Below are 25,514 nucleotides of genomic sequence, written 5' to 3' on the forward strand. Positions count from 1 at the left end.
GAAGCTCAGATGTGGTAGTAATAGGAACAATATGGGTATATCAGGGCCAGTTCTGAGGCAAAACACTGGAGGACAGCTTTTATCACTGAATATACTTTCAACCCACAGAAGTAGAATGAATTTGCAACCCTTTCAATTTATTAGTTAAGCAACTCTCTAATATAAACCTGATTAGAAAATAATCTCCCAAATCCAGTCATATGGAAAGAGGGTGGGACATCTGTTTTTAACTGCAAATGGGGTGAGTGGTAGAAGGACGCCTCTAAATCTCCCTTGGCTTCTGATAATGACCCAACTGTTTGCCCAGGCAATTTTCTCCTCAGCTAAATTCTGATACATGAAGCCTTCTTGGCTCTGAGAAAAGCACTTACATACTAATTGAGAAAATTTGTAGAACAAGCAGCCATCCAAAAGATTCCTAGGCCAGTTCACAATAATTAATAAAAACACAGCTAACATGTAAATCAACGTCAAATAATAATTTAAGACTAGTATTTAAACTTCTAGGGAGGAGCTGTATAAAAATAGCTAAGATAGTTCCAGTAGAGAGATGCAGACTTCAGTAAAGATCTGTTTGTTGAAAGAGGAAGGTCTTCAATAAGCGTAAAAAAAGGCAGAGACTTTTCCTGCCTACAGAGCACATATTACAGTAGTGGAGTTGGTATGTTTCCAAATGGGATTTCCACCTTTGGTAAGGCAAAATAAAGGACGGGTTGGGAGGAGCTAAAAATTACTTTACCTGCTGCAGAAATGACTTCAAAGCAATCTATTTCTCTCTCTCTCTCTCTCTCTCTCTCTCTCTCTCTCTCTCTCTCTCTCTCTCTCTCTCTCCCTCTCTGACTTTGACTCTCTGTCTCCGACCCACCCACTTCTGCTCACGCAAAAACTCTGTCAGACCAGGACTCTGCAAACCATCTCTCTCGCTCTCCACCCTCTGCAAAAACTTTCTCCCAAACTCCTCCTCCCAGTCCCCATCCTCTTCTCACATCCCACAGTAACTGTCACTGTCGCTCTTGGCTGTCCACCCTCTGTCCGCACAAATTCCCACTCAGGCTCTCGCTCCCCTCCTCCCACTGGAGCCCGTGAAGTTTTGAGGACGAGGAGGAGGAAGAACTTGTATACGTCAAAAAGTTGTCCGGTTTAAAGTCCAAACACGACAGGGGACACACTTCTTCAAGAATGACCGCTTCCCCAACATAAAAGGGAGGCGCATTTTGCGCAGTCGCGCGCAGCCCCCCTTGTGAACCCTAGGGCAGACCTGGAAGTTTGGAGGCTGGCACTGCCTACCTGAGGCTGGAGGCTGGAGTCACCGCCCACTCCATCAGCCGACCAATCCGGCCGAAGGGGGCGTGCCAGGGGGATTGGCCAGGTAGGATCAGGTAAGCTTACCTGCACACAAAGAAGAGGAGCCATTCTTGGGAAGCAGCCGACGGATTCAGAGCTTTCCCACCCTCCACTCCCTAACATTTTGCTTGCTTTACAGGTCCAAGGAAAAATGAAATTAAAAAATAAATAAATAAATAAATAATAAATGAAAATAAAATAAAAATAGAAATAAAAATATTTTCTTGCTTTTCAGGTTTTCTTCCACAGGCTTCTTGCTTTTCAGGTTTTTCTTCCACAGGCGTACACGCACGCAGGCGCTGCTACGACCGGTCGCTGTTAAAGGGCTGGAAAGGACTTTCCCTGCATTGGCAGGTTTCGCCTTTCCCGTAGCAATTCGTCACAACTTTGGTGGATGCAGGCCTTGGGCGGAATCCTTTAGTCATTTACATAAAGGGGAGGGGCGTGGGGGCGGTGACCCCCCGCCCTATTGCGGCGGCGATAACAGGGTTCCCGTAATCGGGCATCAAGGGGGGGGCATTTGGCGATGCCACTTGGCTGGTTATTGCCCTCCCCTTCCAGCGGCGGCGATCGGGGGGGCGGGCTATCTGCTTGAACATATGTTCTCCAGAGTTAGTCCAACCCCCACTCATGCTGGACAACCCTGAAGATCACCCCACCCCCTGCTGGGGGCTGGGAGGGATATACGCCCAATGCCTGCGCCAAGGTCTTCCTACATCTGAATTTTAATAAAGTTGTGGCCAATTTTTAATCCCATAAATACGTGGTCCTGTGTCATTATTCCACTCGGGGCTGCCCTGGGGGGCTGGGGGGACTCCGCCTGACTGCGCAAAAAGGAAAATCACGTTTTTATAGGGACAGGTGGCAATCCTGTTTCCAGACCATGCAGAGTTCTTCAGTGCTGTATTTGCTGGGTGCATGGCACTAATTTGGCTATGCAAAAATGTCGTAAGGCCAGCTCAGCAGAGGTTTTTGCCTCCATTCTGAATTTGGTTTCGTGATTACACCTTGTAGTCAATCAGGTCTGGATACTTCACAACAACATTTCAGAATGATGGCATAAAGCATTACCATCACTTAGAATAAGAGAATATTTTCCCTCCTGCTCATGCCCCTTATTATAAAAGGGGGGGGGGACTTTTTCCAGCGTGCAAAAGATTTCAAGAAAACCTATTGCCTCATTTCTGCTCACCTCTAGTTCACTCAGCAAATTTAGTTGGAGATTATTTATACATGCAGTGAGATTGTGTTTAGGACCAATGCATTTAAATGTGCACCCCGAAATTGTTACTTATCAAATAATGAAATCCAGGTTGTATAATAAAAAAGTGTGCCCCAATGATGGGATTGAAGGTTCCAAATATTTTCTAAAATTATGTCCATAACTACTGGTTTAGAAAAATAGTATTTCTCAAGATTGTACTGAGCACAAAAGCAAGACCACTGGGGACAACTTAACAAGCCCACTGAGCCTAGGGCTTGCCGATCAGAAGGTAAGCGGTTCAAATCCACGCGATGGGGTGAGCTCCCGTTGTTCGGTCCCAGTTCCTGCCCAGCTAGCAGTTCGAACGCACATCAAAGTGCAAGTAGATAAATACTTTTCCGTACACTGCTCTGGTTTCGCCAGAAGCAGCTTAGTCATGCTGGCCACATGACCCGGAAGCTGTACGCCGGCTCCCTCGGCCAATAACACGAGATGACCACCACAACCCCAGAGTCGTCCGTGACTGGACCTAATGGTCAAGGGTACCTTTACTCTTACCTTTAAACAAAACTGAAATTTGTCAGGTCTTTAGTGAATTATTTAAAGCGCTAATCATGTTATGCTACTGAATTTTGTGTGTGTGTGTGTGTGTGTGTGTGTGTGAGAGAGAGAGAGAGAGAGAGAGAGAGAGAGAGAGAGAGAGAGAGAGAGAGAGAGAGAGAGAAATACAGGTTTTTTAATAATAGTAATTCCGCTATTGGCAATTCAAGGGCTGTAAAGCTATAGCAGGGGTTGGATGTTGATAGATTATTCTATTAACATGATTTATAAGACATATAAAAAGAACTGCATCAATAAAAATGAGTTGGTTAAATAAACAAAAGGCCAATGAAAACTACGATCTAGGGAGAAAGACAATAATTTAACAGGGCACAACAGAGCCATGAAGGAACAGACTTTCACATATGCAGAAATTACTTCCATGCGTCTCTGTCTAAACACAACAATCAGATGTCTGATTTATTTTTTTAATTCCCTAAAAAGAAGCTTCTTGTTTGCATGTGTAGGGTGGGCGGGAGGGAGGGAGCGTTCTTCAGTGCACAAGGGACAGCAGTATGGAAAGACGGGGTATTATGAAAAGAAAATATAACAAAGATTGTCAAAAATGAGCTTTTCCATGGAATTAATCAGCCAGGGTTCTATGCCAAGATGTAGACTTATAAAACAACAACCCAACTTCAGTCTCATATGCATTTAAAAGGGAAGAATTAAATATTATTGTTCACTTTCCAAGGTGCCCCAAATAAGCCAAAGCATAAATAAATTCCTCAAAAGCTGAACGAAAAAAAGAAGAAACACACAGGTGGTATGGTGAACATATGCCTCGGTTCCTACTCCCACCCTCCACAACTCTCTCCCAAAACAGAAAGAAAAATATCCATTTCCTTTTTCTGTTGGAATACTTTCCATTTCTGACGTGGGGAGCTGTCCTCATTAAGTGGTAAGTAATTTACAATGCCAATTTATTGCTCAGACTTGAAATGCAGGTCTTTTAAAAGTGTTATCCTATGAAAAGTAGTATTTACAGTTAATCTGAAACAACAACAACAACAACAACAACAACAACAAGGCTTTCTCTCTCCATCTCTCTCCTCCCATCCCAGCACTTATTTTTAAGTGTAGGATTCTGTACAAGGGATCGGACACAGGTACCATACAGCTTATTAAAGGGTTCCCAAACTAAGGCCCGGGGGCCGGACGCGGCCCAATCGCCTTCTAAATCCGGCCCGCGGATGGTCCGGGAATCAGCATGTTTTTACATGAATAGAATGCGTCCTTTTATTTAAAATGCATCTCTGGGTTATTTGTGGGGCATAGGAATTTTTTTTTCAAAATATAGTCTGGCCCCCCACAAGGTCTGAGGGACAGTGGACCGCCCCCCCTGCTGAAAATTTTTGCTGACCCCTGGTATAAGATACTAAGGGAGAAAATATGCCCTCCTGTTTAGAGGGTCAATGGACATCTGTTTTCAACTGAGCAATGCCTATTTCCCCCTGAGGGCAGAACTACACATTACAAATAATAATTATAAAAATCAAGCAAACTGATGCTGAAAATGGCAAACCCATGTTGACTCCTTCCCTCTGACTAGTACAACTAACTTACATCCTGACATAACTATGTTTCTCCCCACACGGCTAACAGAAGAGCATAAGAGAAGCTTTCTCTATCTAGGCCTATCTAGAACAGGATCTTGTTTCCCACAGTTGACCAACCAGATGTCAGATACAACCACCCTCTCCTACTGTTGCTCTTCCAATATTTGGTACTTGGAGGTATATTGCCTCTGATCCTGACCATAAGGACTAGTAACTGTCAGCAGGGCCGGCTCTAGGCCCGCCCCCGGTGGCGCAGGGCACCAGACCACCAGGGGCGCCGCTGCGCCCACTGAGAGGCGCGGATGAGGCTGCCCCAGGCGCGCCTCCGCTGTTCAGCGACTTCAGGCCCAGGGCCGGCCCTACGACAGGCTGGGTGGCGCAGTGCAGCAGCACCCGCCCGCCCGCCACCCTGGGAAATGGGGCGGGGGGGTGGGGCGCCGGAGGGATCCGTTGCACCACGGCGCCAGGGCACCGGGCATGCTTAAGACGGCCCTGGCTGTCAGGGCTGTAGCTAGAGGGTGGCGAGGTGGGCCCCCGCCAGAGGCGCAAGTGAGAGGGGGGCACAAGAATGGCTAAAATATGTCCATAAATAAAAATATTGATTATTGCCTCATAAGAAAAGGTTTTAAAAATTTGTCAGTGGCTAGGGGGCACAATCTGGACGGTTCTGCCAGGGGCACAAGATTATTATTATTATTATTATTATTATTATTATTATTATTATTTATTGGCCAAGTACCAACATACTTGGAATTTTGCTTCGGCTACATTGCAATGTAAAAGTACTTTATACAAACACTGTTGCACAATACAATAACACAACAAAGGAACCCCACCCATAACTGGCCTCCTACACAACTACGAATTTAACCATTTGATGGCACAACGGGAAAAACTGTTCCTGTGCCTAGCCATTTTTGTGTATGGAGTCCTGTAGCGCCATCCAGATGGAAGTAAATCAAACAGATGATGACCGGGATGCAACGGATCTGCTACAATTCGCTTTGCTCTCTTCCTAGTTCGGATAGCATGAAGTGACGCTATTGAAGGCAAACTAGCACCAATTACCTTTTCTGCAATTCTGACTGCCCGTTGGAGCCTTTTCTTGTCCATCTTGGAGGCTGTGCCATACCAGGCAGTAATAGAATTACAGAGAACCGTTTCAATGATATCTCTGTAAAATTGAATCAACACTTCCTGGGGCAATTTAAATTTTCTTAGTTGACGCAAGAAATACAACCTCTGGTGGGCCTTTTTAATAATACTATTGATGTTGCCTGACCAATTTAAGTTTTGAGAAATTATAGAGCCCAGGAACTTAAAGGACTCTACTACTACAACCATGTTACCAAGGATAGTGCTGCCCTCGCCTGCCTCCGCCATACCGAGCGGCGCCCGGAGCCTCCGTCCCATCGGAGTGCTGCCTGCCCGGAGGGGCCCTCAGGGCATGGCGACGGGAGCTGCCGAAGCGCCAAGGCCCACCATGCCGTCCACACGCTTCGCCAAACCCTTGCAGCGCGTGAGGGCTGCCAGGAGGCGGCCGACTGCTGAGGGCGAGCCTCCGCCTCTTCCCCGCTATAAAAAGGTGAAGCGGTGTGTGTGCGCGCGCGCGTGAGCACGCCAGAAGGATCTTTGAATGGGGGGGGCACGCCGGAGGGATTTTTGAACCACGGCACCAGATATCCTTGAGATGGCCCTGTTCTGAAATCAATTACTATTTTCACTGTCTTTTGGGCATTTAGCACCAAACTATTCCTGCTGCACCATGAAACAAGATGGTCTACTTCCCGCCTATATGCAGATTCATCATCCTCCCGTATAAACCCAGTAACTGTTGTATCATCTGCAAATTTCAAGATCTTAACTGATGGATCAGTTGAGGTGCTGTCAATTGTGTACAGAGAGAAAAACGGTGGGGGAAAGCACACCCCCTTGGGGAGCACCTGTACTGATGGTATTGTTGCTTGGTATAATTTTCCCCAACCTCACCTGCTGGTTTCTGTCCGTTAAAAAACTGTATATCCATTGGCAAATAGGAGTAGGCACATTAAGATGAAGTAATTTAGAAAACAAGATCACCTAGCTACGGCTCTGGTAGCTGCTGAAAGCCTTATCCTCCATGAATTTTGCCTCGTACACCTTTAAAGCTGTCTAAGTTTTGTGATGGGTATTGGGGAGAAAGCTCAATATGAAGATTCCATTTTAACAGCAGTCCCATCTTTCTCATAAATATGTAATTCTACCCCTGGACTTTCGTCTACCAAAGCTGTAATGTTTATTTCTTGTAGGTTTGTTGGAAAGGCCATTTATTTCTGGATTTACTAAGAAATCTGTGATCCACTGATAACTGGAGAAGTACAGTAGACATAAAAACAATATTTATTCACCCAGCTATTCCCACCATGCGCTACCCTCAGGCAGAGCAAGAGGCTTTTGGCCACACCGCTGACCATTCACTTCTAACAATGGACCTTATACTAGCAGTGGCTGGATTCTCAATCATTTGGTGTACGGTGAAAGAATACAAACAAGAAAAATGGCATCGTAGATTGATGGAATATGTATTATAGTAGTTCATGGCCTTCACAAAATCTCCCACTTTCAATGAGTTTTAAAGAAAAGTTGAATTTGGATTCAGCAATAAAAAACAACTTTTTCCTCCTCTCCTAGTTGCCAAGCACACATAAAACAGATTCCACAGAGAAGAAGAAAATCATATGTCAGATGTACAGCCTTTCAGACTAACTTTTTAATGATGTCCTTCTCCAAAAATAATTGTTATAATTATCACATCACATAATGCTGGTTGGTTTCTAGATTTATTCTTAAAAGTTTGGCCTGAAGGACTTTTTTAAAAATGTACCGTAATTGTAATAGTGAATCCTCCACAAATAATCCAATTTAATGTTTAATTCTATTAAAGCAAGCCTTTGTTCTACAGCATGTAAAAATGAGTTGTATTTCATTTGGTAAAAGAATTCCACACAATGCATCTGGGTTTCTCTTTCTTTGCGAACGAGCCACATTTTTTGTTCTTGGCTGGCCTTTACTGCCCAGCAGTGGAGATTTATTTATTTTATCATTTTACTTTCTGTTTCTCACCATCTAGGTCTCAAAGTGTTCTACAGTAATATCTATTATCTATAACAGTGGAAGGAAGTATTTACACTACAGACATTTTTGTGGGTGGGGTGGGAAATACAGGATTCCCTGTGGGCTAAGAGACATATTTAAAAATAAACACTGCCAGACTGTGTAAATTTTTAATATGTAAAATAAGCAGATAGATTAAATTCACTGCTACTAAAGAAGTGCCTTCAGTCTGCAAAAGCTTATAGCCCAATACATTTCCTAGTCTTGCTGGCGTTACGATACTCCATTTACAATACAGGAATGGTAGAATAAAGTCTGGACATTAACAGAGAAACTCATTGCGTCAAATAGGAGCATTATGCAGAAAGAACAAAAAAGGTTGGGTTTTTTTGAAAATTGGTATTGGTATCTCCTTTTTGCATGTGTTGTCAGATGAGGAGGTTCCACAATACGTACCACTGGCCTCTCGTAACTCTTGCCAGGTGGGTGAATGTTGCCAAGACCAAAGGGGCACCTGTGTAAATTGACATTTTCCCCATTTTATTCTTTCCCACAACTCGGTACTTGGAAACTTCAGCCTGGATTTACATAATGCATACAGCACAGATTTGTTGCATAATTGTAATTTTGTTTATTGAATACATATTAGAAAGCTTGAATAAAGACTATCGTACATAAAGTAGAGCCTATGGTGATCCCTATTGCCTCTTTCCCTCCTGGTCTAAAATCGGCTAAATACTTCTGTTATTTCCTTTTTATTTGCGGCGATTAGACTACGTTTCTGCAATTTAGTATACTTGCTTTTAAATCCTGTTGCTTTTATCTCCATTTTTAAAAATAATTTTACCATGTTTTATTTCTTTTATCAGTATTTTTGCTAAAATGTTTTACACTACTGGTATCTTATGTAAACTGCTTGGATATTATCATTATTATTATTTTGATGCGGCAGTCTATACATTTTGTCAAATACTTAATAAAATTATAGGTTGGAATAAAATCCTGCCTGCCTTCCCCAACTTCCCCATTGCCAAAAGTCCCCCCTGTCCATCCACCCAAACACACACCTATTTTCTTACCTTTATTCAGTGGTAAAGGTAAAGGGGCCCTTGACCATCAGGTCCAGTCGTGTCCGACTCTGGGGTTGCGGCGCTCATCTTGCTCAATAGGCCGAGGGAGCCAGTGTTTGTCCGCAGACAGCTTCCAGGTCATGTGGCCAGCATGACAAAGCTGCTTCTGGCAAACCAGAGCAGTGCACGGAAACGCCGTTTACCTTCCTGCCGGAGCGGTCCCTATTTAGCTACTTGCACTTTGATGTGCTTTCGAACTGCTAGGTGGGCAGGAGCTGGGACCGAGCAACGGAAGCTCACCCTGTTGTAGGGATTCGAACCGCCGACCTTCTGATCAGCAAGCCCTAGACTCTGTGGTTTATCCCATAGCGCCACCTGGGTCCCTTTTATTCAGTGGTAGGAGCAGCAAAGAGGGGAGCCATGAGAAAAGAGGAGCAAAATTTGCTTTTGTTTCCCTCCGTCCCACTGGTTGTTCCCCCTCAAGGGTAACAGATAACTGCCTAGCCCTTGCGAGAACTGAATGTTGACACACAGCCATATCTATATGTAAAATCACAAAAACGCGGCAGCAAAATAACAAAAGTTACTAAATCATCAGCGAAAAGCCATTTTCTGAGCTGGCACCTGAATGCCATCAATTAATCCATGAGCTAATCCATGGTGAGCTTCACAGATTCATAGAATTGTAGAGTTGGGAGGCACCCTGAAGCTTCCCCAGTCTAAGCTCCTGCAACACAGGGATCTCAACTAGATAATACATGTCAGATGGCCAGCCAAGCTCTGCTTAAAAACCTCCAAGGAAGGAGAGTCCACCACCTCTGGTAGGAGTCTTCAGACAGTTGAGCCATCTCTACTAGATCTCACAAGAAACCCAACTTGCAGTAAATTGGCCAACATCAGGTGGCTCAACAGAAGGATGTATTTACTGAAGTTAAACAAAGATAATTAGATAAAGAATTGGGCATTATTCTGGTGCATAAGAAGGAATGCTCTGTCTTTTCAGAGTCTTTTACTTTATTTTAATTTTTTTTGCTAGAGGAGATAATCAAATCATTCCTGACTTCGGAGCCAAAACTATAAATCCTGTTGCGACAAAATGTCTGGATGTGGAAGGAAGAAAAGCAAGTTCTGGATGCAAATGTCATTTCCAGCCAACGGTGTTAAGAAACAGCTAATAGCACTTCTTTAAAATGTCCCACCACTTTATGATCTTTCCGTGTCTGAGTGCGTCCTAGACGTTTTCAAGGAAAAGATGTTAGCGGACGCTTTAAAAGCGCCTTTATTTATTTAGTGTGTGTGTGTGAAATATCTCCGACTCAAAACATTTGGCCTGCACATGGATAAACCTGTGATTTAAAAGGGACTAAATCCATCCAAGTTAACAGACAATCGGAATGGGGAAATTATTACGGAGAAAATGCAACAATTCCTTTCTTTGCAGACATTCCAAAGTTAGCATTTATTTAATGGCTGCCCAAGAAACTATGAATTTAATAAGGCAGCAAGCTAGTTCATTATTGATCAGACTCTTAAATTCTCATCCCACTGAAGGGGATTCTGCTAATAAGGCCAACACATTTGGGTAAATGTGGCTTGATATGAGTATTATGAGGAACTTCTAGTACCAATAATGCCTTTAATTAAGATCTTCTCAAGGACTTGTATTGTCATGCCTTCTTTCTTGTTAGATTAGCTCCAAAGATATGATCGCATAACGCCCCAGGGTTACATTCTGTAACAAGAATTGTATGTCTTGACATTATTCCCCCCGTTTCCAACTTAACGTTGGTCGGTGAAAAAGGCAGGAACCTTCCGCCCCAGGCGTGGCATTTCATGCAGCTCATAGGGCGGAGTCTGTGAGTGGAGTTGGGAGCCAATCAGCCTCATTGGTGGGCTCCCAGGGGACAGGGCTTCTGAGGCGGACCAGAAAGAAGACTTCAGGAGTCTGTTCTGCTTACATCTACCACACATCCCACCCAGAAAACAAGAACCCCTCCCCCCCAAAAAAACTCCTACACTGCAAGACGTTATGGTGAATGCGCGAAATTTGGTGAATGTCAACATTCAAATGTAAATGTTGACAAACTCATAAAGTTTTGGTGAATGACTAAAAGCTTAGTGATATGCTACTAAATGTCGATCATCATTAAATGTCTTTGTCAGCATTCATTTGTGTATGCCTGAATGGTAGGAAAACATGTGTTTACTTTGGGGCACTTACAAAATTAATCTGGAATTGTCAGCATTCACAGGTGAATGTTGACATTCACCAAGTTTTGATATACAGTGAGGGGGGGGGAGTATTTGATCCCCTGCTAAATTTGCCCGTTTGCCCTCTGACAAAGAAATGACCAGTTTCATAATTTTAATGGTAGCTTTATTGTAGCTGTGAGAGACAGAACAACAACAGGAAAAACCCAAAAAATCCAGAAGACAAAAGTCAGAGATTGAGGTGCGTTATAATGAGTGAAATAAGTATTTGATCCCTTTGCAAAAGATGACTTAGTAATTGGTGGCAAAACCCTTGTTGGCAATTACAGAGGTCAGACGTTTATTGTAGGTGGCCACCAGGTTTGCACACATCTCAGGAGGTATTTGTTCCACTCCTCCTTGCAGATCCTCTCCAAGTCAGTAAGATTTCGAGGCTGATGTGTAGCTACTTGAACCTTCAGCTCCCCCCACAGAATTTTGATTGGATTAAGGTCTGGAGACGTAGGTCACCCCATTCTGATGGGACAAAAATGCAGAGGAGGCAAGTGAGTCTCTTCTCCTCGTCCTACACCCACCCTCCGTTCTCATGAAAAGGGCAAGCACCTCTCCAACCTTGGCACGTTGCCACCTTTCTTCACCTCCTGTGCATTTCAGTGCTCAGTTCTGAAAAGCCATGCTTGCATTTTCCACAAAAGAGCAAACATTTGGAGAAGGGTGTGTGTGTGTGGAGTTCGTATAGGAATAAAAACCACAAGGTCTGGGGTTGTTGTTGTCTTCTTTTCTTTCATGGAGGTGAATGAAAGAGCAAATGCGGGTGAATTAAGACTACACTTGTGCTCTGCTGGAAATTATCTGGTAAGTGTGGCAATCAGCTAATAACATTACATAAAGCTTGGCAAGCAGAATGAATTTGCAATCAATCATTCTTGAAAGCGGCTGCAGCAGCCAGGCATTGCTGCCACGAAGAAGTGGGGAAATACGCCACACACCCCCTTCCTATCTGTGTCTTCTTTCAGCTCAGACATACCTTCCTTGTTTTCACAAATCCCCCAAGGGCTCACTCCACCCTACCTCTATGACCTCATGTTCACCTCTTTCTCCACTCGCTCTGCCTTTCCAAGTCTTGGCCTCCTCTCTGCTTTCTCCCCCTGGCCTTTCACAGTCGGGTGTCGCTCTCATACTTGCGCTGTTCTGTCCATCTGGAAGGCTCCCCCTCAACCACTGAGTCACTTCCTCCCTTTCAATCTCACCTTAAAGTCTCCCTATTTTCTTTAGCTTAGGGCCGAAGTGTTTTGTGATCCTTTGCATTAAAGAATGCTGTATATAAAAAACACATGAATTACATAACTGTCCGTAAAGATTTGTGGATAACGTGCAACGTACAAATAGAAGGAATAAAAACTCACAGGTGTCTTTTGCAGTCACATGCCACATAATAAACATGCACATTTTAACCTGGGTTTTTTTTAAAAAAAATGCATATGACTCATAAGGGGATGACACTTGTCAGGACGGCCTGCAATATCAGTTACCGACATCTATAAAGATACATAGACACTGTATACCCAACTGATTTCAACTGTCAAAGCTTAGCTAGTCTCCGTAGCCTTAAGATTAATTTTGAGAGGGAAGTGCTTTCAAAGAATTTTTGAACCGCCGGCTGTGTTAGGCATATATATTATAATGATATGATATACACAGGTATATATACACACAGACACACACACAAGGTTTAAGTAGATTAACTAAAAACTAAACTTGAAAGCTGGCATTTTGTGGAACTGCTCTTCCCCCAACTCCCACTCCCCAAGACAGAGTTTATAATTACCTGTCAAAGAACAAAATAGCATTTGTGCCTTGAAAGAATGCATTGCTTACCAAGAGTGACTACTTCAGAGAGAAGCTTTCATCACAGGATATATGCCATGGAAACACACAGCTTACTTTGTAGCATGAGCTGTGTTGCCGCAACTCGATTCCTGCACCGACACTCAAGCTTCCACCAAACTACAAAGCCTTTTTTGGGGGGGGGGGGGAATTGCTGCAGCTCATGTCTTTTAAAGGGTATGATGCACAACAAAGTACAGGGCAAACACAGGGAAATGTTATAGTTTTGGCACATTGTGCAGATATTGTGTTCATTTAAAATAATGGGTTACTGGAAATATTTTTGAGGAACCATAAAAACCAGAGGTGTTATTCCTGCAGCAGCAAGGAATATTGCAGAATTACAATGCTGCAGGTATCCTCAGAGGACTCACCCGAACCAAAGGCATCTCCTCATTTTGAGCACAGCTCTTCTTTAGAGGCATCAGTTTGCCAAGAGGTTGTTTCCTCTGTTTGCTTTGGCTGCATAAAATTATATGTCTCATTGCAGGGAGGAAGAAAGTGATCGTATCTCCACGAATGCATTTGTGCTTATTACAGAATACAGCTTTCGATAAATGGACACCGTCATTCTTTAAGGGTAAGTGGGACTGTATTCAAGGCCTTGATGCTTCAAATCCGCTGCACAGAAACACCTCAATACATTTGTCACAAGAGTCTTCTGGACCTCCATGGGAATGACTTAACCAAAGAAAGTTAGCCAATTTAATATTTATTCCCATCAAAGGCCAAAGAAGGTGGTGCAAAGGTGGTGTCTACCACTGGAAGTTTGAGACTTTCTAGAACTTTCCTCATGAGCGTATGAAGTTAGTTATGTGAAGCTCTGCTTTGTGCTCTCTGTTGAGAAACTCAGGGAGTCAAGAAACACCAGAGGGTGGCCAAGAAACTTTCTCTTCAGAGGTACTGCAGGGCCAGAACAGAAAGAGGAGGGTGTGTTGCCGTGTCCAGAAGTGCAGGAAAATACTACAGTAATACCTCGGGTTACGAACACGATCCGTTCCGGGTCGCAGTTCATAACCCGAAAAGTTCGTAACCCGAACACGACCCGAACCATCATTTTGCGCATGCGCAAAGCGCTATTTTCACGATTTACGCGCTTTGCGCTTGCGCAAAGCGTGCACGTCGCTTCTGCGCATGCGCGGGATGTGCGTGCAGTAAAAAATACTTCTGGGTTTATGGAGTTCGTAACCCGAATTGTTCGCAACCCGAGGTGGTCGTAACCCGAGGTACGACTGTAAACGTATAAAAGGTGGCCCTGACACATGCAGGGGGCATCCAAATCCTCTTCTGACAACCCCCTATCCTGCCTCTCTTCAGATTGATTGGGCTCTTCAGACCTGGCCAGAGAGGTTGTGACAGTGACTCATAGACTGGGCATCACCAGGCCTGGACCCTGTCATGGCCTGAGTGGCATTGGCAAAGGCCCTACATGCCTTTTCCTTTTCTTGCTGTCCCTGCCTTCAACTGGCAGGGGAGACTGAAGCATGCTCAAGCAGACGATGAATCCCTAGAGCAGGAAGGAGATGAGGAGGAGATTGAAAAAAGGCACCCTTGCCCCCTCTTGCTTCTCCCCTGGCCAGAATGTCCTATAGAACGGTGACAGTATTTTTATGCTTATGGGACTCTAGCAGGGTGAACAGTTCCTTCTGCCTTCCTCCTGTTGCAGAACTGCCCCAGGTATTTCCTGGGCAATCATCCTCTTTATGCCTCACTACTAAGGTTCAGAAGTGGAGTAGGGCCTCCAGAGTCTCCCACTGCGCATGCTCTGGAGGTTCCAGAAGACCCCACTGGTGAGGATGGTGGTACTGCGCCTTCCTCCTGTGCAGTGTTCACACCCAGTGAAGCACCAGCTGCAGGATGGCTCCTTTAGCAGCCCACAGTCACTGCTGGCAGTAGATAGAAACCCCTGCACTAAAATCCAGCCCACACAGAATCAGATTATGACCGACAGGCTCCAGAAGCCACCTTAGATACATTTTGTGCCAGCTGAAGTGTCCAAAACCCTTTTATAAAGGCAACCCTTTAAAAGTGTGGTGATACCCATATATAACGAATTGAAAAAGATTCTTAAATACACTTTTCCCAAAAAACCTGAAGCTTTTCTATTAGGACTTATTGGACAGGAGATTGTAAAGGAGGATCAAATACTATTTTTGTATGCGACAACCGCGGCTAGGACATTTGTTAGCCCAAAAATGGAAAACCCAGGAATTGCCGACGATTGAAGAGTGGCAGACAAAAATGATAGACTATGCGGAATTAGCAAGACTGACTAGCAGGATCCGAAACCAGGGAGAGGCAAAGTTCCAAAAAGACTGGAGTAAATTTGTGAAATATATGGAAAAGCACTGTAGAAGTTTAAAGACACTTGCAGGACTGAAATAAATCCCACGAAATGACTTGAAATAAGGAATAAGGAACTGTGAGATAAGAGTTGGAAAGAAAACCAAATGAAGGGAGGGAGGGAAGTCAAAGCTCGGCAGAGCATTGGGAATTAGAGATATGAGAATAATTGTTAAAAAGAAAAAATTGTGTGTGTTGTATTTGTTTTTGAATGTTTAGTTTAGTTTTGTTTAATGTGTTTATTTGGAAAATTTAATAAATTGCTTTTAAAAAAATAAAATAAAAGTGTGGCGATACCCTCCTACCGTCATCACTGAATGGCTCATCTGTCCCTCTTCCTTCCAAGTATCATGGCATTGGCCATCCTAGGAATAATGAATTATTCTGTGATCTCTTCTTTAAAGCTTGTAGCCCTACACTAGATCTGTTTCCTCAAGTGAGAAACACACCTTCAGAGGGTGGGGTGCGCGAACAAAAATAAATAAATAACTGGCACCACGCGCAATCACACACTCTAAAGTGAACGATTCCAACGTTTTCAGAGTATTCCCTCAACCCAACGCTTCAAGACGCAGGTGCAGGCAACACAGTTCTGCTGTGACAAGGGCAGTGCATCCCTGTAAACAGTGCTTCACATAATGATGTGCGAAATAAAAGCTAGCTGCAAAAAGGAGGAACAATAGCCAAGAAAATCCCAGGTGAGAGTTATGTATAGAAGAGGGTCTAAACCATGCAAGTTGGGGGGTGGGGGTGGTAATATGTTTCGTTGTCTATGGGAACATCCAATCATTTATCTTCCCACACTCCGCACCACCCAGAAATGTATTGTTAACAGGAGTGTGGTCTGCACATAAATAGGATTTCCAGTGCACAAAGCTGAGCTTTGGGCATTTGTTACCTATACATAAGGGAAACCAGAAGAGGAATGGCCAAGCAAGAAGTGGCTTCAGGGATTCGAGAGAGAGCAAGAACACACACAGGCAGAAATGCCTGAAGGACAGCTGGGATGCACACTTAAGAGCACAAATTACCAAACATGTTCCAAGTGTCAACATTTCACATAGTCCATATCGCTGCAAGCAAAAGCAAGAGTTCACTAGACATTTGGACAAGCTAATACCATTGAGACTTCTCCCCTCCTTCCCTCTTTTATTCTGGAATCTAAACGAAAGAAAGATTGAAAACTTCTGTATACAACTGAATGGATTTCGAATCTACAGAAGATCCAAAATCTGCAGTATGTTTGTGCTGCCTCTTTTTTAAGGTGCATTCCCCAGCCCTCACCACAGAATCATAGAGTTGGAAGAGACCACAAGGGCCATCCAGTCCAACCCCCTGCCAAGCAGGAAACATCATCAAAGCATTCCTGGCATATGGCTGTCAAGCCTCTGCTTAAAGACCTCCAAAGAAGGAGACTCCACCACACTCCTTGGTAGCAAATTCCACTGCCAAACAGCTCTTACTGTCAGGAAGTTCTTCCTAATGTTGAGGTGGAATCTTCTTTCTTGTAGTTTGAATCCATTGCTCCGTGTCCGCTTCTCTGGAGCAGTAGAAAACAACCTTTCTCCCTCCTCCATATGACATCCTTTCATATATTTGAACATGGCTATCATATCACCCCTTAACCTTCTCTTCTCCAGGCTAAACATACCCAGCTCCCTAAGCCGTTCCTCATAAGGCATCGTTTCCAGGCCTTTGACCGTTTTGGTTGCCCTCTTCTGGACACGTTCCAGCTGGACACAGTACTCCAGGTGAGGTCTGACCAGAGCAGAATACAGTGGTACTATTACTTCCCTAGATCTAGATGCTATACTCCTATTGATGCAGCCCAGAATTGCATTGGCTTTTTTAGCTGCTGCATCACACTGCATCACCACTTCATAGAGCAGCTGATAATAGGCTCAACCGTACTCTGTATTCAAGTTCTCTTTGCAAAAACAAAAGTTGCTCATAGGTGCTTTTAGGAAGGTGCCGTTGTTGTGCTCCATTTTGTTGGCACCTCCAAACAGAAGACCAGATATTCAAAGCAGAGCCCCCTCCCCTGCTATTCCCTCCCTACAAGTAGTGAATGCTGCAGTCACAGTCTGGGACTCCTAGGAATAAAATAAGGTACAACCAGGTTCCTTCCTGCATACAGGGCATCACCAGACTCCTTCTTCCTAAAATCCCCATGGCCCTCCAGTTACACCAAAGTCCTGGAACAGACTTGCCCGTGATTAACCAAGGGAAGTTTGAAATTGTGGCTTAGAACAAAGAACAGGTCTGTCATAAACATCACAGCAAGATTTCAGAGTTCCGTGTTTCCCAATTTGGAAATACATATCTTGGTAGTATATAATTCTTACCTCAAATATAAGTCGAGCGTTAAAGCCCTGAAAAATTATTCTCCAGATCGATTTTAATCTGAGCTGGAGAAGAGCTTCTCCATCCCACCTTCCTTGCTGCTCCAGTTGTGGTTAGAGGAAAAGATGGAGGTCTCCATTCAACCCAGCATATCACCAGGTAACAGAAGAGAAGAAAAGAAAACCATCTATTAACAGAAGAGAATTATTGTGGTATGAGATTTCATGGGCAAAAGCCTGCTTCCTCAGACACAGGAGTTTTCTTCCTAGACCTACAAGGCATTACTTGAAGTTGATAGGCAAATATCAGCAGCTTCAACTAGGGTTTTCACCTGGCTTCTGTACTTGATGGTAGAGTCTGCAAAGCTTCACATAAATGTTGTCTCTGAAGTGTTGTTTGGTGCTCCTAGGGCTGAAAAGCAGTATAAATTCAACAACAGCAATACCCTTGTGTTGTTTCATACCACAGGATACCAAAAATAAAGGCAAAAGCTATTTCATGACATTAAGGAATGGGGGGCCATGCAAGGTTAGAGGTAGATTTTTATCTGAATATATTTTTGCTCTTTTTCCAGCCTGTGGCTGGAATGGTTGGTTCATTTTCAAACTAAAAATGTTTGTGAAGTCCATTATGATGGAACAAATGTTTTAGCTTTCCAATTGAGGATCTAAATACACCCTGCAACTTGAACGCCTGGAAAATTAACTTCACACTTAGGACAGTAAGTTGTGGCTTTTTTCAAGAGTGTCACACTTGCAGCTCTTTCTCTGCCATCAACTCCGTATTTTATTAGATTCGTACATAAAATGCTATTCATAGATCCCTTCCTCTGTATTTTGGATATGCTTCTTCAGAATATGACATCCTCCCCAAAATCCTCCAAAGGAGCACTCAAAAAAGTGAACAGAAAAGGAAAAGTGAGGTGACATTTTAAAATGCTTTCTGGAACACCAGATGTTGCATAGCCATCTGACTGAAACAATGCATTTGAATTATCAAAAGGAGAGGGTTGTTTGTCCGCATTTTTATAAACTCATGGGATATTTTTAGGCACTTAGTTGTGGTCTTTCTGTGTGCGAAGAACATAGCAAACGCCCTTATAGAATTGATAGTTAAGCGACATGCACGACATGGGAACCTCTTGATGTGGTTCAGCATTTGCTCTCGCTACACTCTGTTCTAACTATAAACATTCCAGCTGTGTGAATAATATAAAAACTATGCATGAGCTTTTGCTCTTCCTAATGCATCCTCCGGCTGAATTTCTAACTTCTATAAACTTGTCGTGGGCGCATCTTGATATAAAAATGAAAAAATATACTACTGTACAGCACAGTTCCAAAGGCAGATGTGAACAGCTGATGGTTTCATGTTGTAAGGCTGCTCAGAGGTTCATGTAACTTCTGATGCTGAAAGAAAAGCCTGACTGAGGCCTAGTGCTTCAGCTAAAACCTATGTGGGTAGGAATGCTTATCAGATTTTCATCAATGGGGGAAAATTCATTCACACGTTGTTACGAGGGCAATTGGCATCCTGATTCCCTAAACCAGCGTTTCTCAACCGCTGTTCCGTGGCACACTAGTGTGCCGCGAGACGCTGGCTGGTGTGCCGCGACGTGCGGCGATGAGAAGGGCGATTTGCATTGTCACGTGCCTGGCGGCCGCCAATAAACAACACTGACCCACCGGAAAGCAATATTTCTCCTCCTCTTTCCCAAAGCTCAATGCAAACGAGCCTGGCGTCCGCCAATACACAACACTGACCCGCCGGAAAGCAATATTTGGCAAGTGTTTCTTACAGTCATAATTATAATATAGGGCGGCACAGAGTTAAATTTTTTAACCTTTTTAATGGTGGTGTGCCTCGTGATTTTTTTCACGGAACAAGTGTGCCGTGGCCCAAAAAAGATTGAGAAACACTGCCCTAAACCACCCACATGCATAGACTTGCACAGCTAATAAATGAAACCTAGCTAACAAAACACCCCATAAGCAAAGTATGCTTGTAAGCCTGATCCTAATGTGTTGCGCTGATATCACGAAGGTAGCAGGTTCAATCGCCATATGGGCCCCCTGTATATTCCTGCATTGCAGGGGGTTGGACTAGATGACCCCCGGGGAACCCTTCCAACTCTACAGTTCTATGAATCTATGTTTCCTTGGAAGTAAGCTCCACTCAATTTAATCATGTTACTCCCTTGTAAGTATCCCTGGAAAGGCATTTTTAATAGCTGAAGCTGACATATGAAAGATAATACCATCATTTTGAAACAAGTGGGGATAATTCTTCCTTCAACTGTCAGGGGTTCCATGGCAGCCTTCCCCAACTTGGCGCCCTCCATGTGTTTTGGCCAGCAACTCTCATCAGCCACTGCCAGCAAGCTGAGAAAGTCTGTTCTAGCAGATAATTTCAGTGAACCACCCAAACATTGAGAGGACAATGAATTAGCAGGTCACTAGGAAATATAGAGGGACCCAGGTGGCGCTGTGGTTAAACCACTGAGCCTAGGGCTTGCTGATCAGAAGGTCGGCGGTTCGAATCCCTGTGACGGGGTGAGCTCCCGTTGCTTGGTCCCAGCTCCTGCCAACCTAGCAGTTCGAAAGCACGTCAAAATGCAAGTAGATAAATAGGAACCGCTACAGTGGGAAGGTAAACGGCGTTTCCATGTGCTGCTCTGGTTTGCCAGAAGCGGCTTTGTCATGCTGGCCACATGACCTGGAAGCTATACGCCGGCTCCCTCGGCCAATAATGCGAGATAAGCACGCAACCCCAGAGTCGGTCACGACTGGACCTAATGGTCAGGGGTCCCTTTACCTTTTTAGGAAATATAGACTCAATTTCAAAGCCATGCTCTAACTGGATGTTTTAGCAGATATCCCTGCAGGGGTTGGACTAGATGCCACTTGGGTCCTTTCCAACTCTAAGATTCTATGAGTCTATGACTGTTGTTGTTGTTTAGTCGTTTAGTCGTGTCCGACTCTTCGTGACCCCATGGACCAGAGCACGCCAGGCACTCCTGTCTTCCACTGCCTCCCGCAGTTTGGTCAAACTCATGTTCGTAGCTTCGAGAACACTGTCCAACCATCTCGTCCTCTGTCGCCCCCTTCTCCTAGTGCCCTCAATCTTTCCCAACATCAGTGTCTTTTCCAGGGAGTCTTCTGTTCTCATGAAGTGGCCAAAGTATTGGAACCTCAGCTTCAGGATCTGTCCTTCCAGTGAGCACTCGGGGCTGATTTCCTTCAGAATGGATAGGTTTGATCTTCTTGCAGTCCATGGGACTCTTAAGAGTCTGCTCCAGCACCAGAATTCAAAAGCATCAATTTTTCGGCGATCAGCCTTCTTTATGGTCCAGCTCTCACAAGCTATTTCTCACATTACCAAATTCCAACATAGAAGGCAGTTATGTGCACACCTGGCGCATATTTCTTAATCTGCCCACAGTGTCTGATGTTCTGTTTCCTTCTGCTAATACAATCACTGCCCCAAAAAATGTCTATTCCAAATATTCTAAACAAAATTACTCATATTTACAATGTAAGTATCTATGCTTTCTCAGGTCTATGTGAAAAGAAGAGGAAAAGACTTCCCAAGGAATGCATTCTTGCTCTCAATGTACCCATAAACTTTGTAGATTTAAGAACTGATTCACAAAGAATTATCATCTGTCGTTTCATTCAGGATAACACAGTATTCTGGATTTGATACTCTATCAACAGCAACAGGTTAGCTCAGATGTTGGATCAATGGAATGATGTGATAAATGATGGAAGGTAAAAGGTGTTCAATAATCAAAGAAACATAAGTAGAAACATATTCATTTAACAGTGAAGTGCACATTCAAGAAACATTTGCCTTGCATATGTTGAAGCAAGGGCATATCTTGATTTGCAGAACCTTCAAGTATGACTGTAAGGGATAGCCTGTCACTTCAAATTCAATTGCCAAGATGTTAAAAAAAACCAAAACCTAAAATGGTAAATTGAGCATATTTGATCAGGAGTCCGCTGGAAAACAAGCAAGCTATTATTATAGAGTTACTTTTCAAAGCAGTGCAAGGTTCTATATTAATATTTGTGATGCAACACTTTGAAAGATGAAAAGACATTGCATTGAAAAGACATCTAACCGCTGGATGTTTTAGTCCACTTACATGAAAACAATCTTTGTTTTTTGGTAATCATGTGGTGCTTATATGCTGACCTGTTTATGTTTGTTGGAATATTTCCACAGCAACTAATTATGAGTGATGGGGGATTAAAACTTCAGACAAGGGAACAAAAGAAGGAGCAGATGAATCTTGAGAGATATTTTCAAAGCAGATGCCCTACCTTAATGACAAAGAGAACAGAAACACACACATACAACAGACAACACAAACATAAAGGACGAGTCTTTCATTTGGAGCCAGATTTCTATAGATTATGTATTTACTTAAGGACAAGGGCAACTCACACACAACCCGCCCCCGAAAAGCAGGTGTAGCTTGGAATACAAATGGCATTTGGAGATGCTTCCTATGTAAAGGAACATCACAGATAGAATGGAATGGATGAACCAGAGGTGGGCAGAAATCTCTGGAAAATGTGCTCATTGATCTAACTGTTTATCAAGGGATCTTGTCCACCATTATTGTCCATCTTTTCTGCCACCTTTCCACCCAGGATTGAATTCTTCACACTTGGTGGATGAGACCATAGACTATGGTGAAAAGCAGGCATCCCCAAACTGCGGCCCTACAGATGTTTTGACCTACAACTCCCATGATCCCTAGCTAACAGGACCAGTGGTCAGGGATGATGGGAATTGTAGTCCAAAACATCTGGAGGGCCGAAGTTTGGGGGTGCCTGGTGAAAAGGAATAGTGGAGTAGCAACTTATCAACCAGGTGCTCAACTGAGCTGACCCTAGACTGCCCACTCCCACTTCTTCCAGGCCATGACAGTGATAACCTGATGTAGCAGAGAACCTTTGAAATATATTTCAGCTTGTCATCTATAATTACAATATCCCAGAGATCATGCTGTGTCCTATCTGACAGGATGAGAAAGCGAGAACAGAAAGTGTTTCTACTGAACCAGAATTAGCTATGAAGCAGCTATGAGCACCAAATGAATGATATCTACCAGTAAATGACATGCATAATGATGTTTGTTCAACGCTGGTCATAAATGCTACTGGTTTTCTGGGGAGTCCAGAAAACCAGTAGCATTTATTATGTTAGGATCCATTTCTGCTGAGAATTTAGCAGAGACATGATACTGGAGTTGGTAAAGTCTTTTAGGTCTCCTCACATGCTTTTTACGTGATGCACAGTCCACTTTCACATAGCTCTGGCGAGGGGTACTGTGCAATGGTCATTTGGAAACTGGGCTTAGTGCTCCTGCTGAGGTTGGTAAGCAAAAGGGAAGGTTACTTGCTCTGGGGGCTTCTGTGTGTTTAAGAATTTCAGGTAGGAGCCTATCTCAGCCCTACCTAGAGAAACTGAGGAACCTTCTTTTTTTAAAAAAAATAATATATTTTTTATTGATTTTACAAACAAAACTAAACAAACTACACAAACATACAATATAATAGTGTCCCTTCGTTCTCCCTCCACCCACTGGTTCACCTCTGCCACCAGTGAAACCAGTGTGCTTTGAGCATCAAAGGGGTCCATTGTAAGTTGGGTTTAGCCTCCCCCCTCTTCCACCCCCTGCCACTGAGAGGACAGGAGTGGAGGAGTTCTGAGGATTGGATTCCCCCAGCTCTTTCATAGGTATACCTTAACACAATACAAACATAATAGGGGAGAGTTTTAACTCCCCAGTTCTTATTACCTTAACCTTATACTTGTGACTTCCTCGATAGTCTTCCTCCTGGTTTTCCTTAAAACAAAATCTAAAATTGATGGCGGGTTTTCTATTTCAGTTTAAAATCCTTTTCTTATAATATTAACTCAACCCTCCTCCTTTTCCATGCTGCCCTCCCACAGACCCCCTCCTGCCACAAGAGAAATCCGTGGGGCACAGCATTTCCAAGGTTCCATTATATCCCCTCCTCACCCCTCCGAGCACCCCCTGCCACTGAGTATCTCAGAGTAAGGAAAGGAGAGTAGACAGCTTTCTGCCTAAACCTAACTTATCTTACAAAAATTTACATTCACTTAAATTCTTTCCTAAGCTGTTCTTATAATTCCCTCCAGAAAGTACAACTTTTTCCATTCATTTTTAGACTCCATCTCCTCTCCCTAAGTCTTTTCCCCCAATTGGATCAGCATTTCCGTTAAACAAGCCAAAATTTCGAAAAACCATCTCTCAGAAACTAAAAACAAAGTCTTTTAACTAGAATATTCACCCCACACCCATTCTTTCCCATGTCCATCTCCAGGCCCTTGTCCCCCCCTGCCCCTGTCTTTTCCATTCCTCCCTAACATCATCCCACATTTCACCCCCTCCAGGATCTTCAAGTCCATCAATCCTCAAATTCCTTTGCTTCTCATTGTCTTGCTCTGCTTGATTTTCTTCCTTTTGAGGTCCATGCTTTGCTTCATCCCAAGCATATTTTTTTGAGTCCAAGTCCTCTTTAAAATTTTCATCCAGTTGTTCCTCCTGACATCCAGATTCAATCTCCACAATCTCTAAAGTCAAATTTTCCTCTATATCCTGGGCTTGGACTTCATCCTCGTCTGCTGGTAAATTGGGATGCTGCCGTTCCTTGTAGATATCCTCCCATGTTTGTAGATAGTTTAGCACAGCCTCCTGGAAGGCTCGAGAGTACTTTGTTTTCATATTTCTCCTGACCGCAGACAAACAGGAGGTGGAGAACAAAGAGGTACTGGAAAATTCCTTTCTCAGACGGTCGACTCCATTTTGGCTGGTCTTTTCCTTTGTCTTTTAACTCAATCACGACTCCAATCTTAAATCCAAAATTAAATAATTCTAACACATTTTCATCCATTTTTTCCGATTTTAACAGTACAATCAGTCCACCCGGTCTTTTGACAGCTTGACAGCTTTTTGACAGCTGTCAAAGCGCTCTCCCCTTAATAATGCTGTACCTCAAGGGGAGCCGGACTCGGGAGTTGAGAGGGTTCAAAAAGGTCTTCTTTCTCTCGGGTCCACAATCTCAAAAGTCCTTTGTCGTTCAGCTTAAGGTTATTTAAAGCGCCTCCCAATTTTCCATTAGGAAGAGACCGACTTCCGTTTCTTTAAAGTCTCTCCTATTTTTCCAATTAACGAATTTAAAGTCCGTAATCACAATTCCACTTACTTTTTTGGAAGTTCAAATTTATTTCGGAAGAATCTGCCGCTTGCCGGGTCGGGACTCGGAGCTTCACTTCTCGGAGGTAAGATAAAACCCAAAATGGCTCCCGCGGTTCAACCCCACCGGCTCTCGATCGCTCTATTGAGCTCTCGGGCAGCGGGGATCCGCAAAAAACGGAGCAGCCGCTGGGCGCGTGAGTCACCGGGACTCTCTACCCGGTGTTTTTACGGGGAATCCGCTCGCTCTGCGGACCTCCCCCCCCTCCGCGAAGCCAGGGACATCGGCGTGCGAGGTCCCTGCGTCCTTCTCTCCGCCGCGACAGACCGGAAGTCCGAAACTGAGGAACCTTCTGTGTGCAAAGCATCTCTCCACCCCTGAGCTACAGCTCTCCTAAATTAAAGACGTTTATTGATTTATGAGAGACTGAGGTGTTGTAAATGAGCAGAGACACTATGAAACACACACCTGGCCTCCTAGCAGTGGAGCCGCTACTGCTTATCATAAGGGGGTAAGGGGGTGATGTGGAGGTTAGTTAGCTCATCCGCAGAGCCAATATGGCACTCCTGTCAAGGCACACACACACAACTGACTTCCTCCCTATTTCACTGCTGCCCAGTGA

At 43.8% G+C, this 25,514-nt stretch overlaps 1 protein-coding gene across 5 annotated transcripts in view; it reads right to left on the bottom strand.

The window, feature by feature from the left end:
• Positions 1 to 25,514, bottom strand: part of SUGCT (succinyl-CoA:glutarate-CoA transferase) — a 291,365-nt gene that overhangs the window by 79,955 nt on the left and 185,896 nt on the right. Inside the window, exon 13 of one of the 5 annotated variants that reach the window (XM_060280557.1) lies at positions 9,086 to 11,597. The exons of 2 other annotated variants lie outside the window; for them this stretch is intronic. In XM_060280557.1, the coding sequence (XP_060136540.1) occupies positions 11,568 to 11,597 (30 nt within the window). In that variant the 3' untranslated portion in view covers positions 9,086 to 11,567. 2 more of the 5 variants (XM_035129169.2, XM_060280558.1) reach the window with 2 other exon arrangements.

The sequence above is a fragment of the Zootoca vivipara genome, chromosome 12 (assembly GCF_963506605.1).
Source record: "Zootoca vivipara chromosome 12, rZooViv1.1, whole genome shotgun sequence".
In the NCBI taxonomy this organism is placed as follows: Eukaryota; Metazoa; Chordata; class Lepidosauria; order Squamata; family Lacertidae; genus Zootoca; species Zootoca vivipara.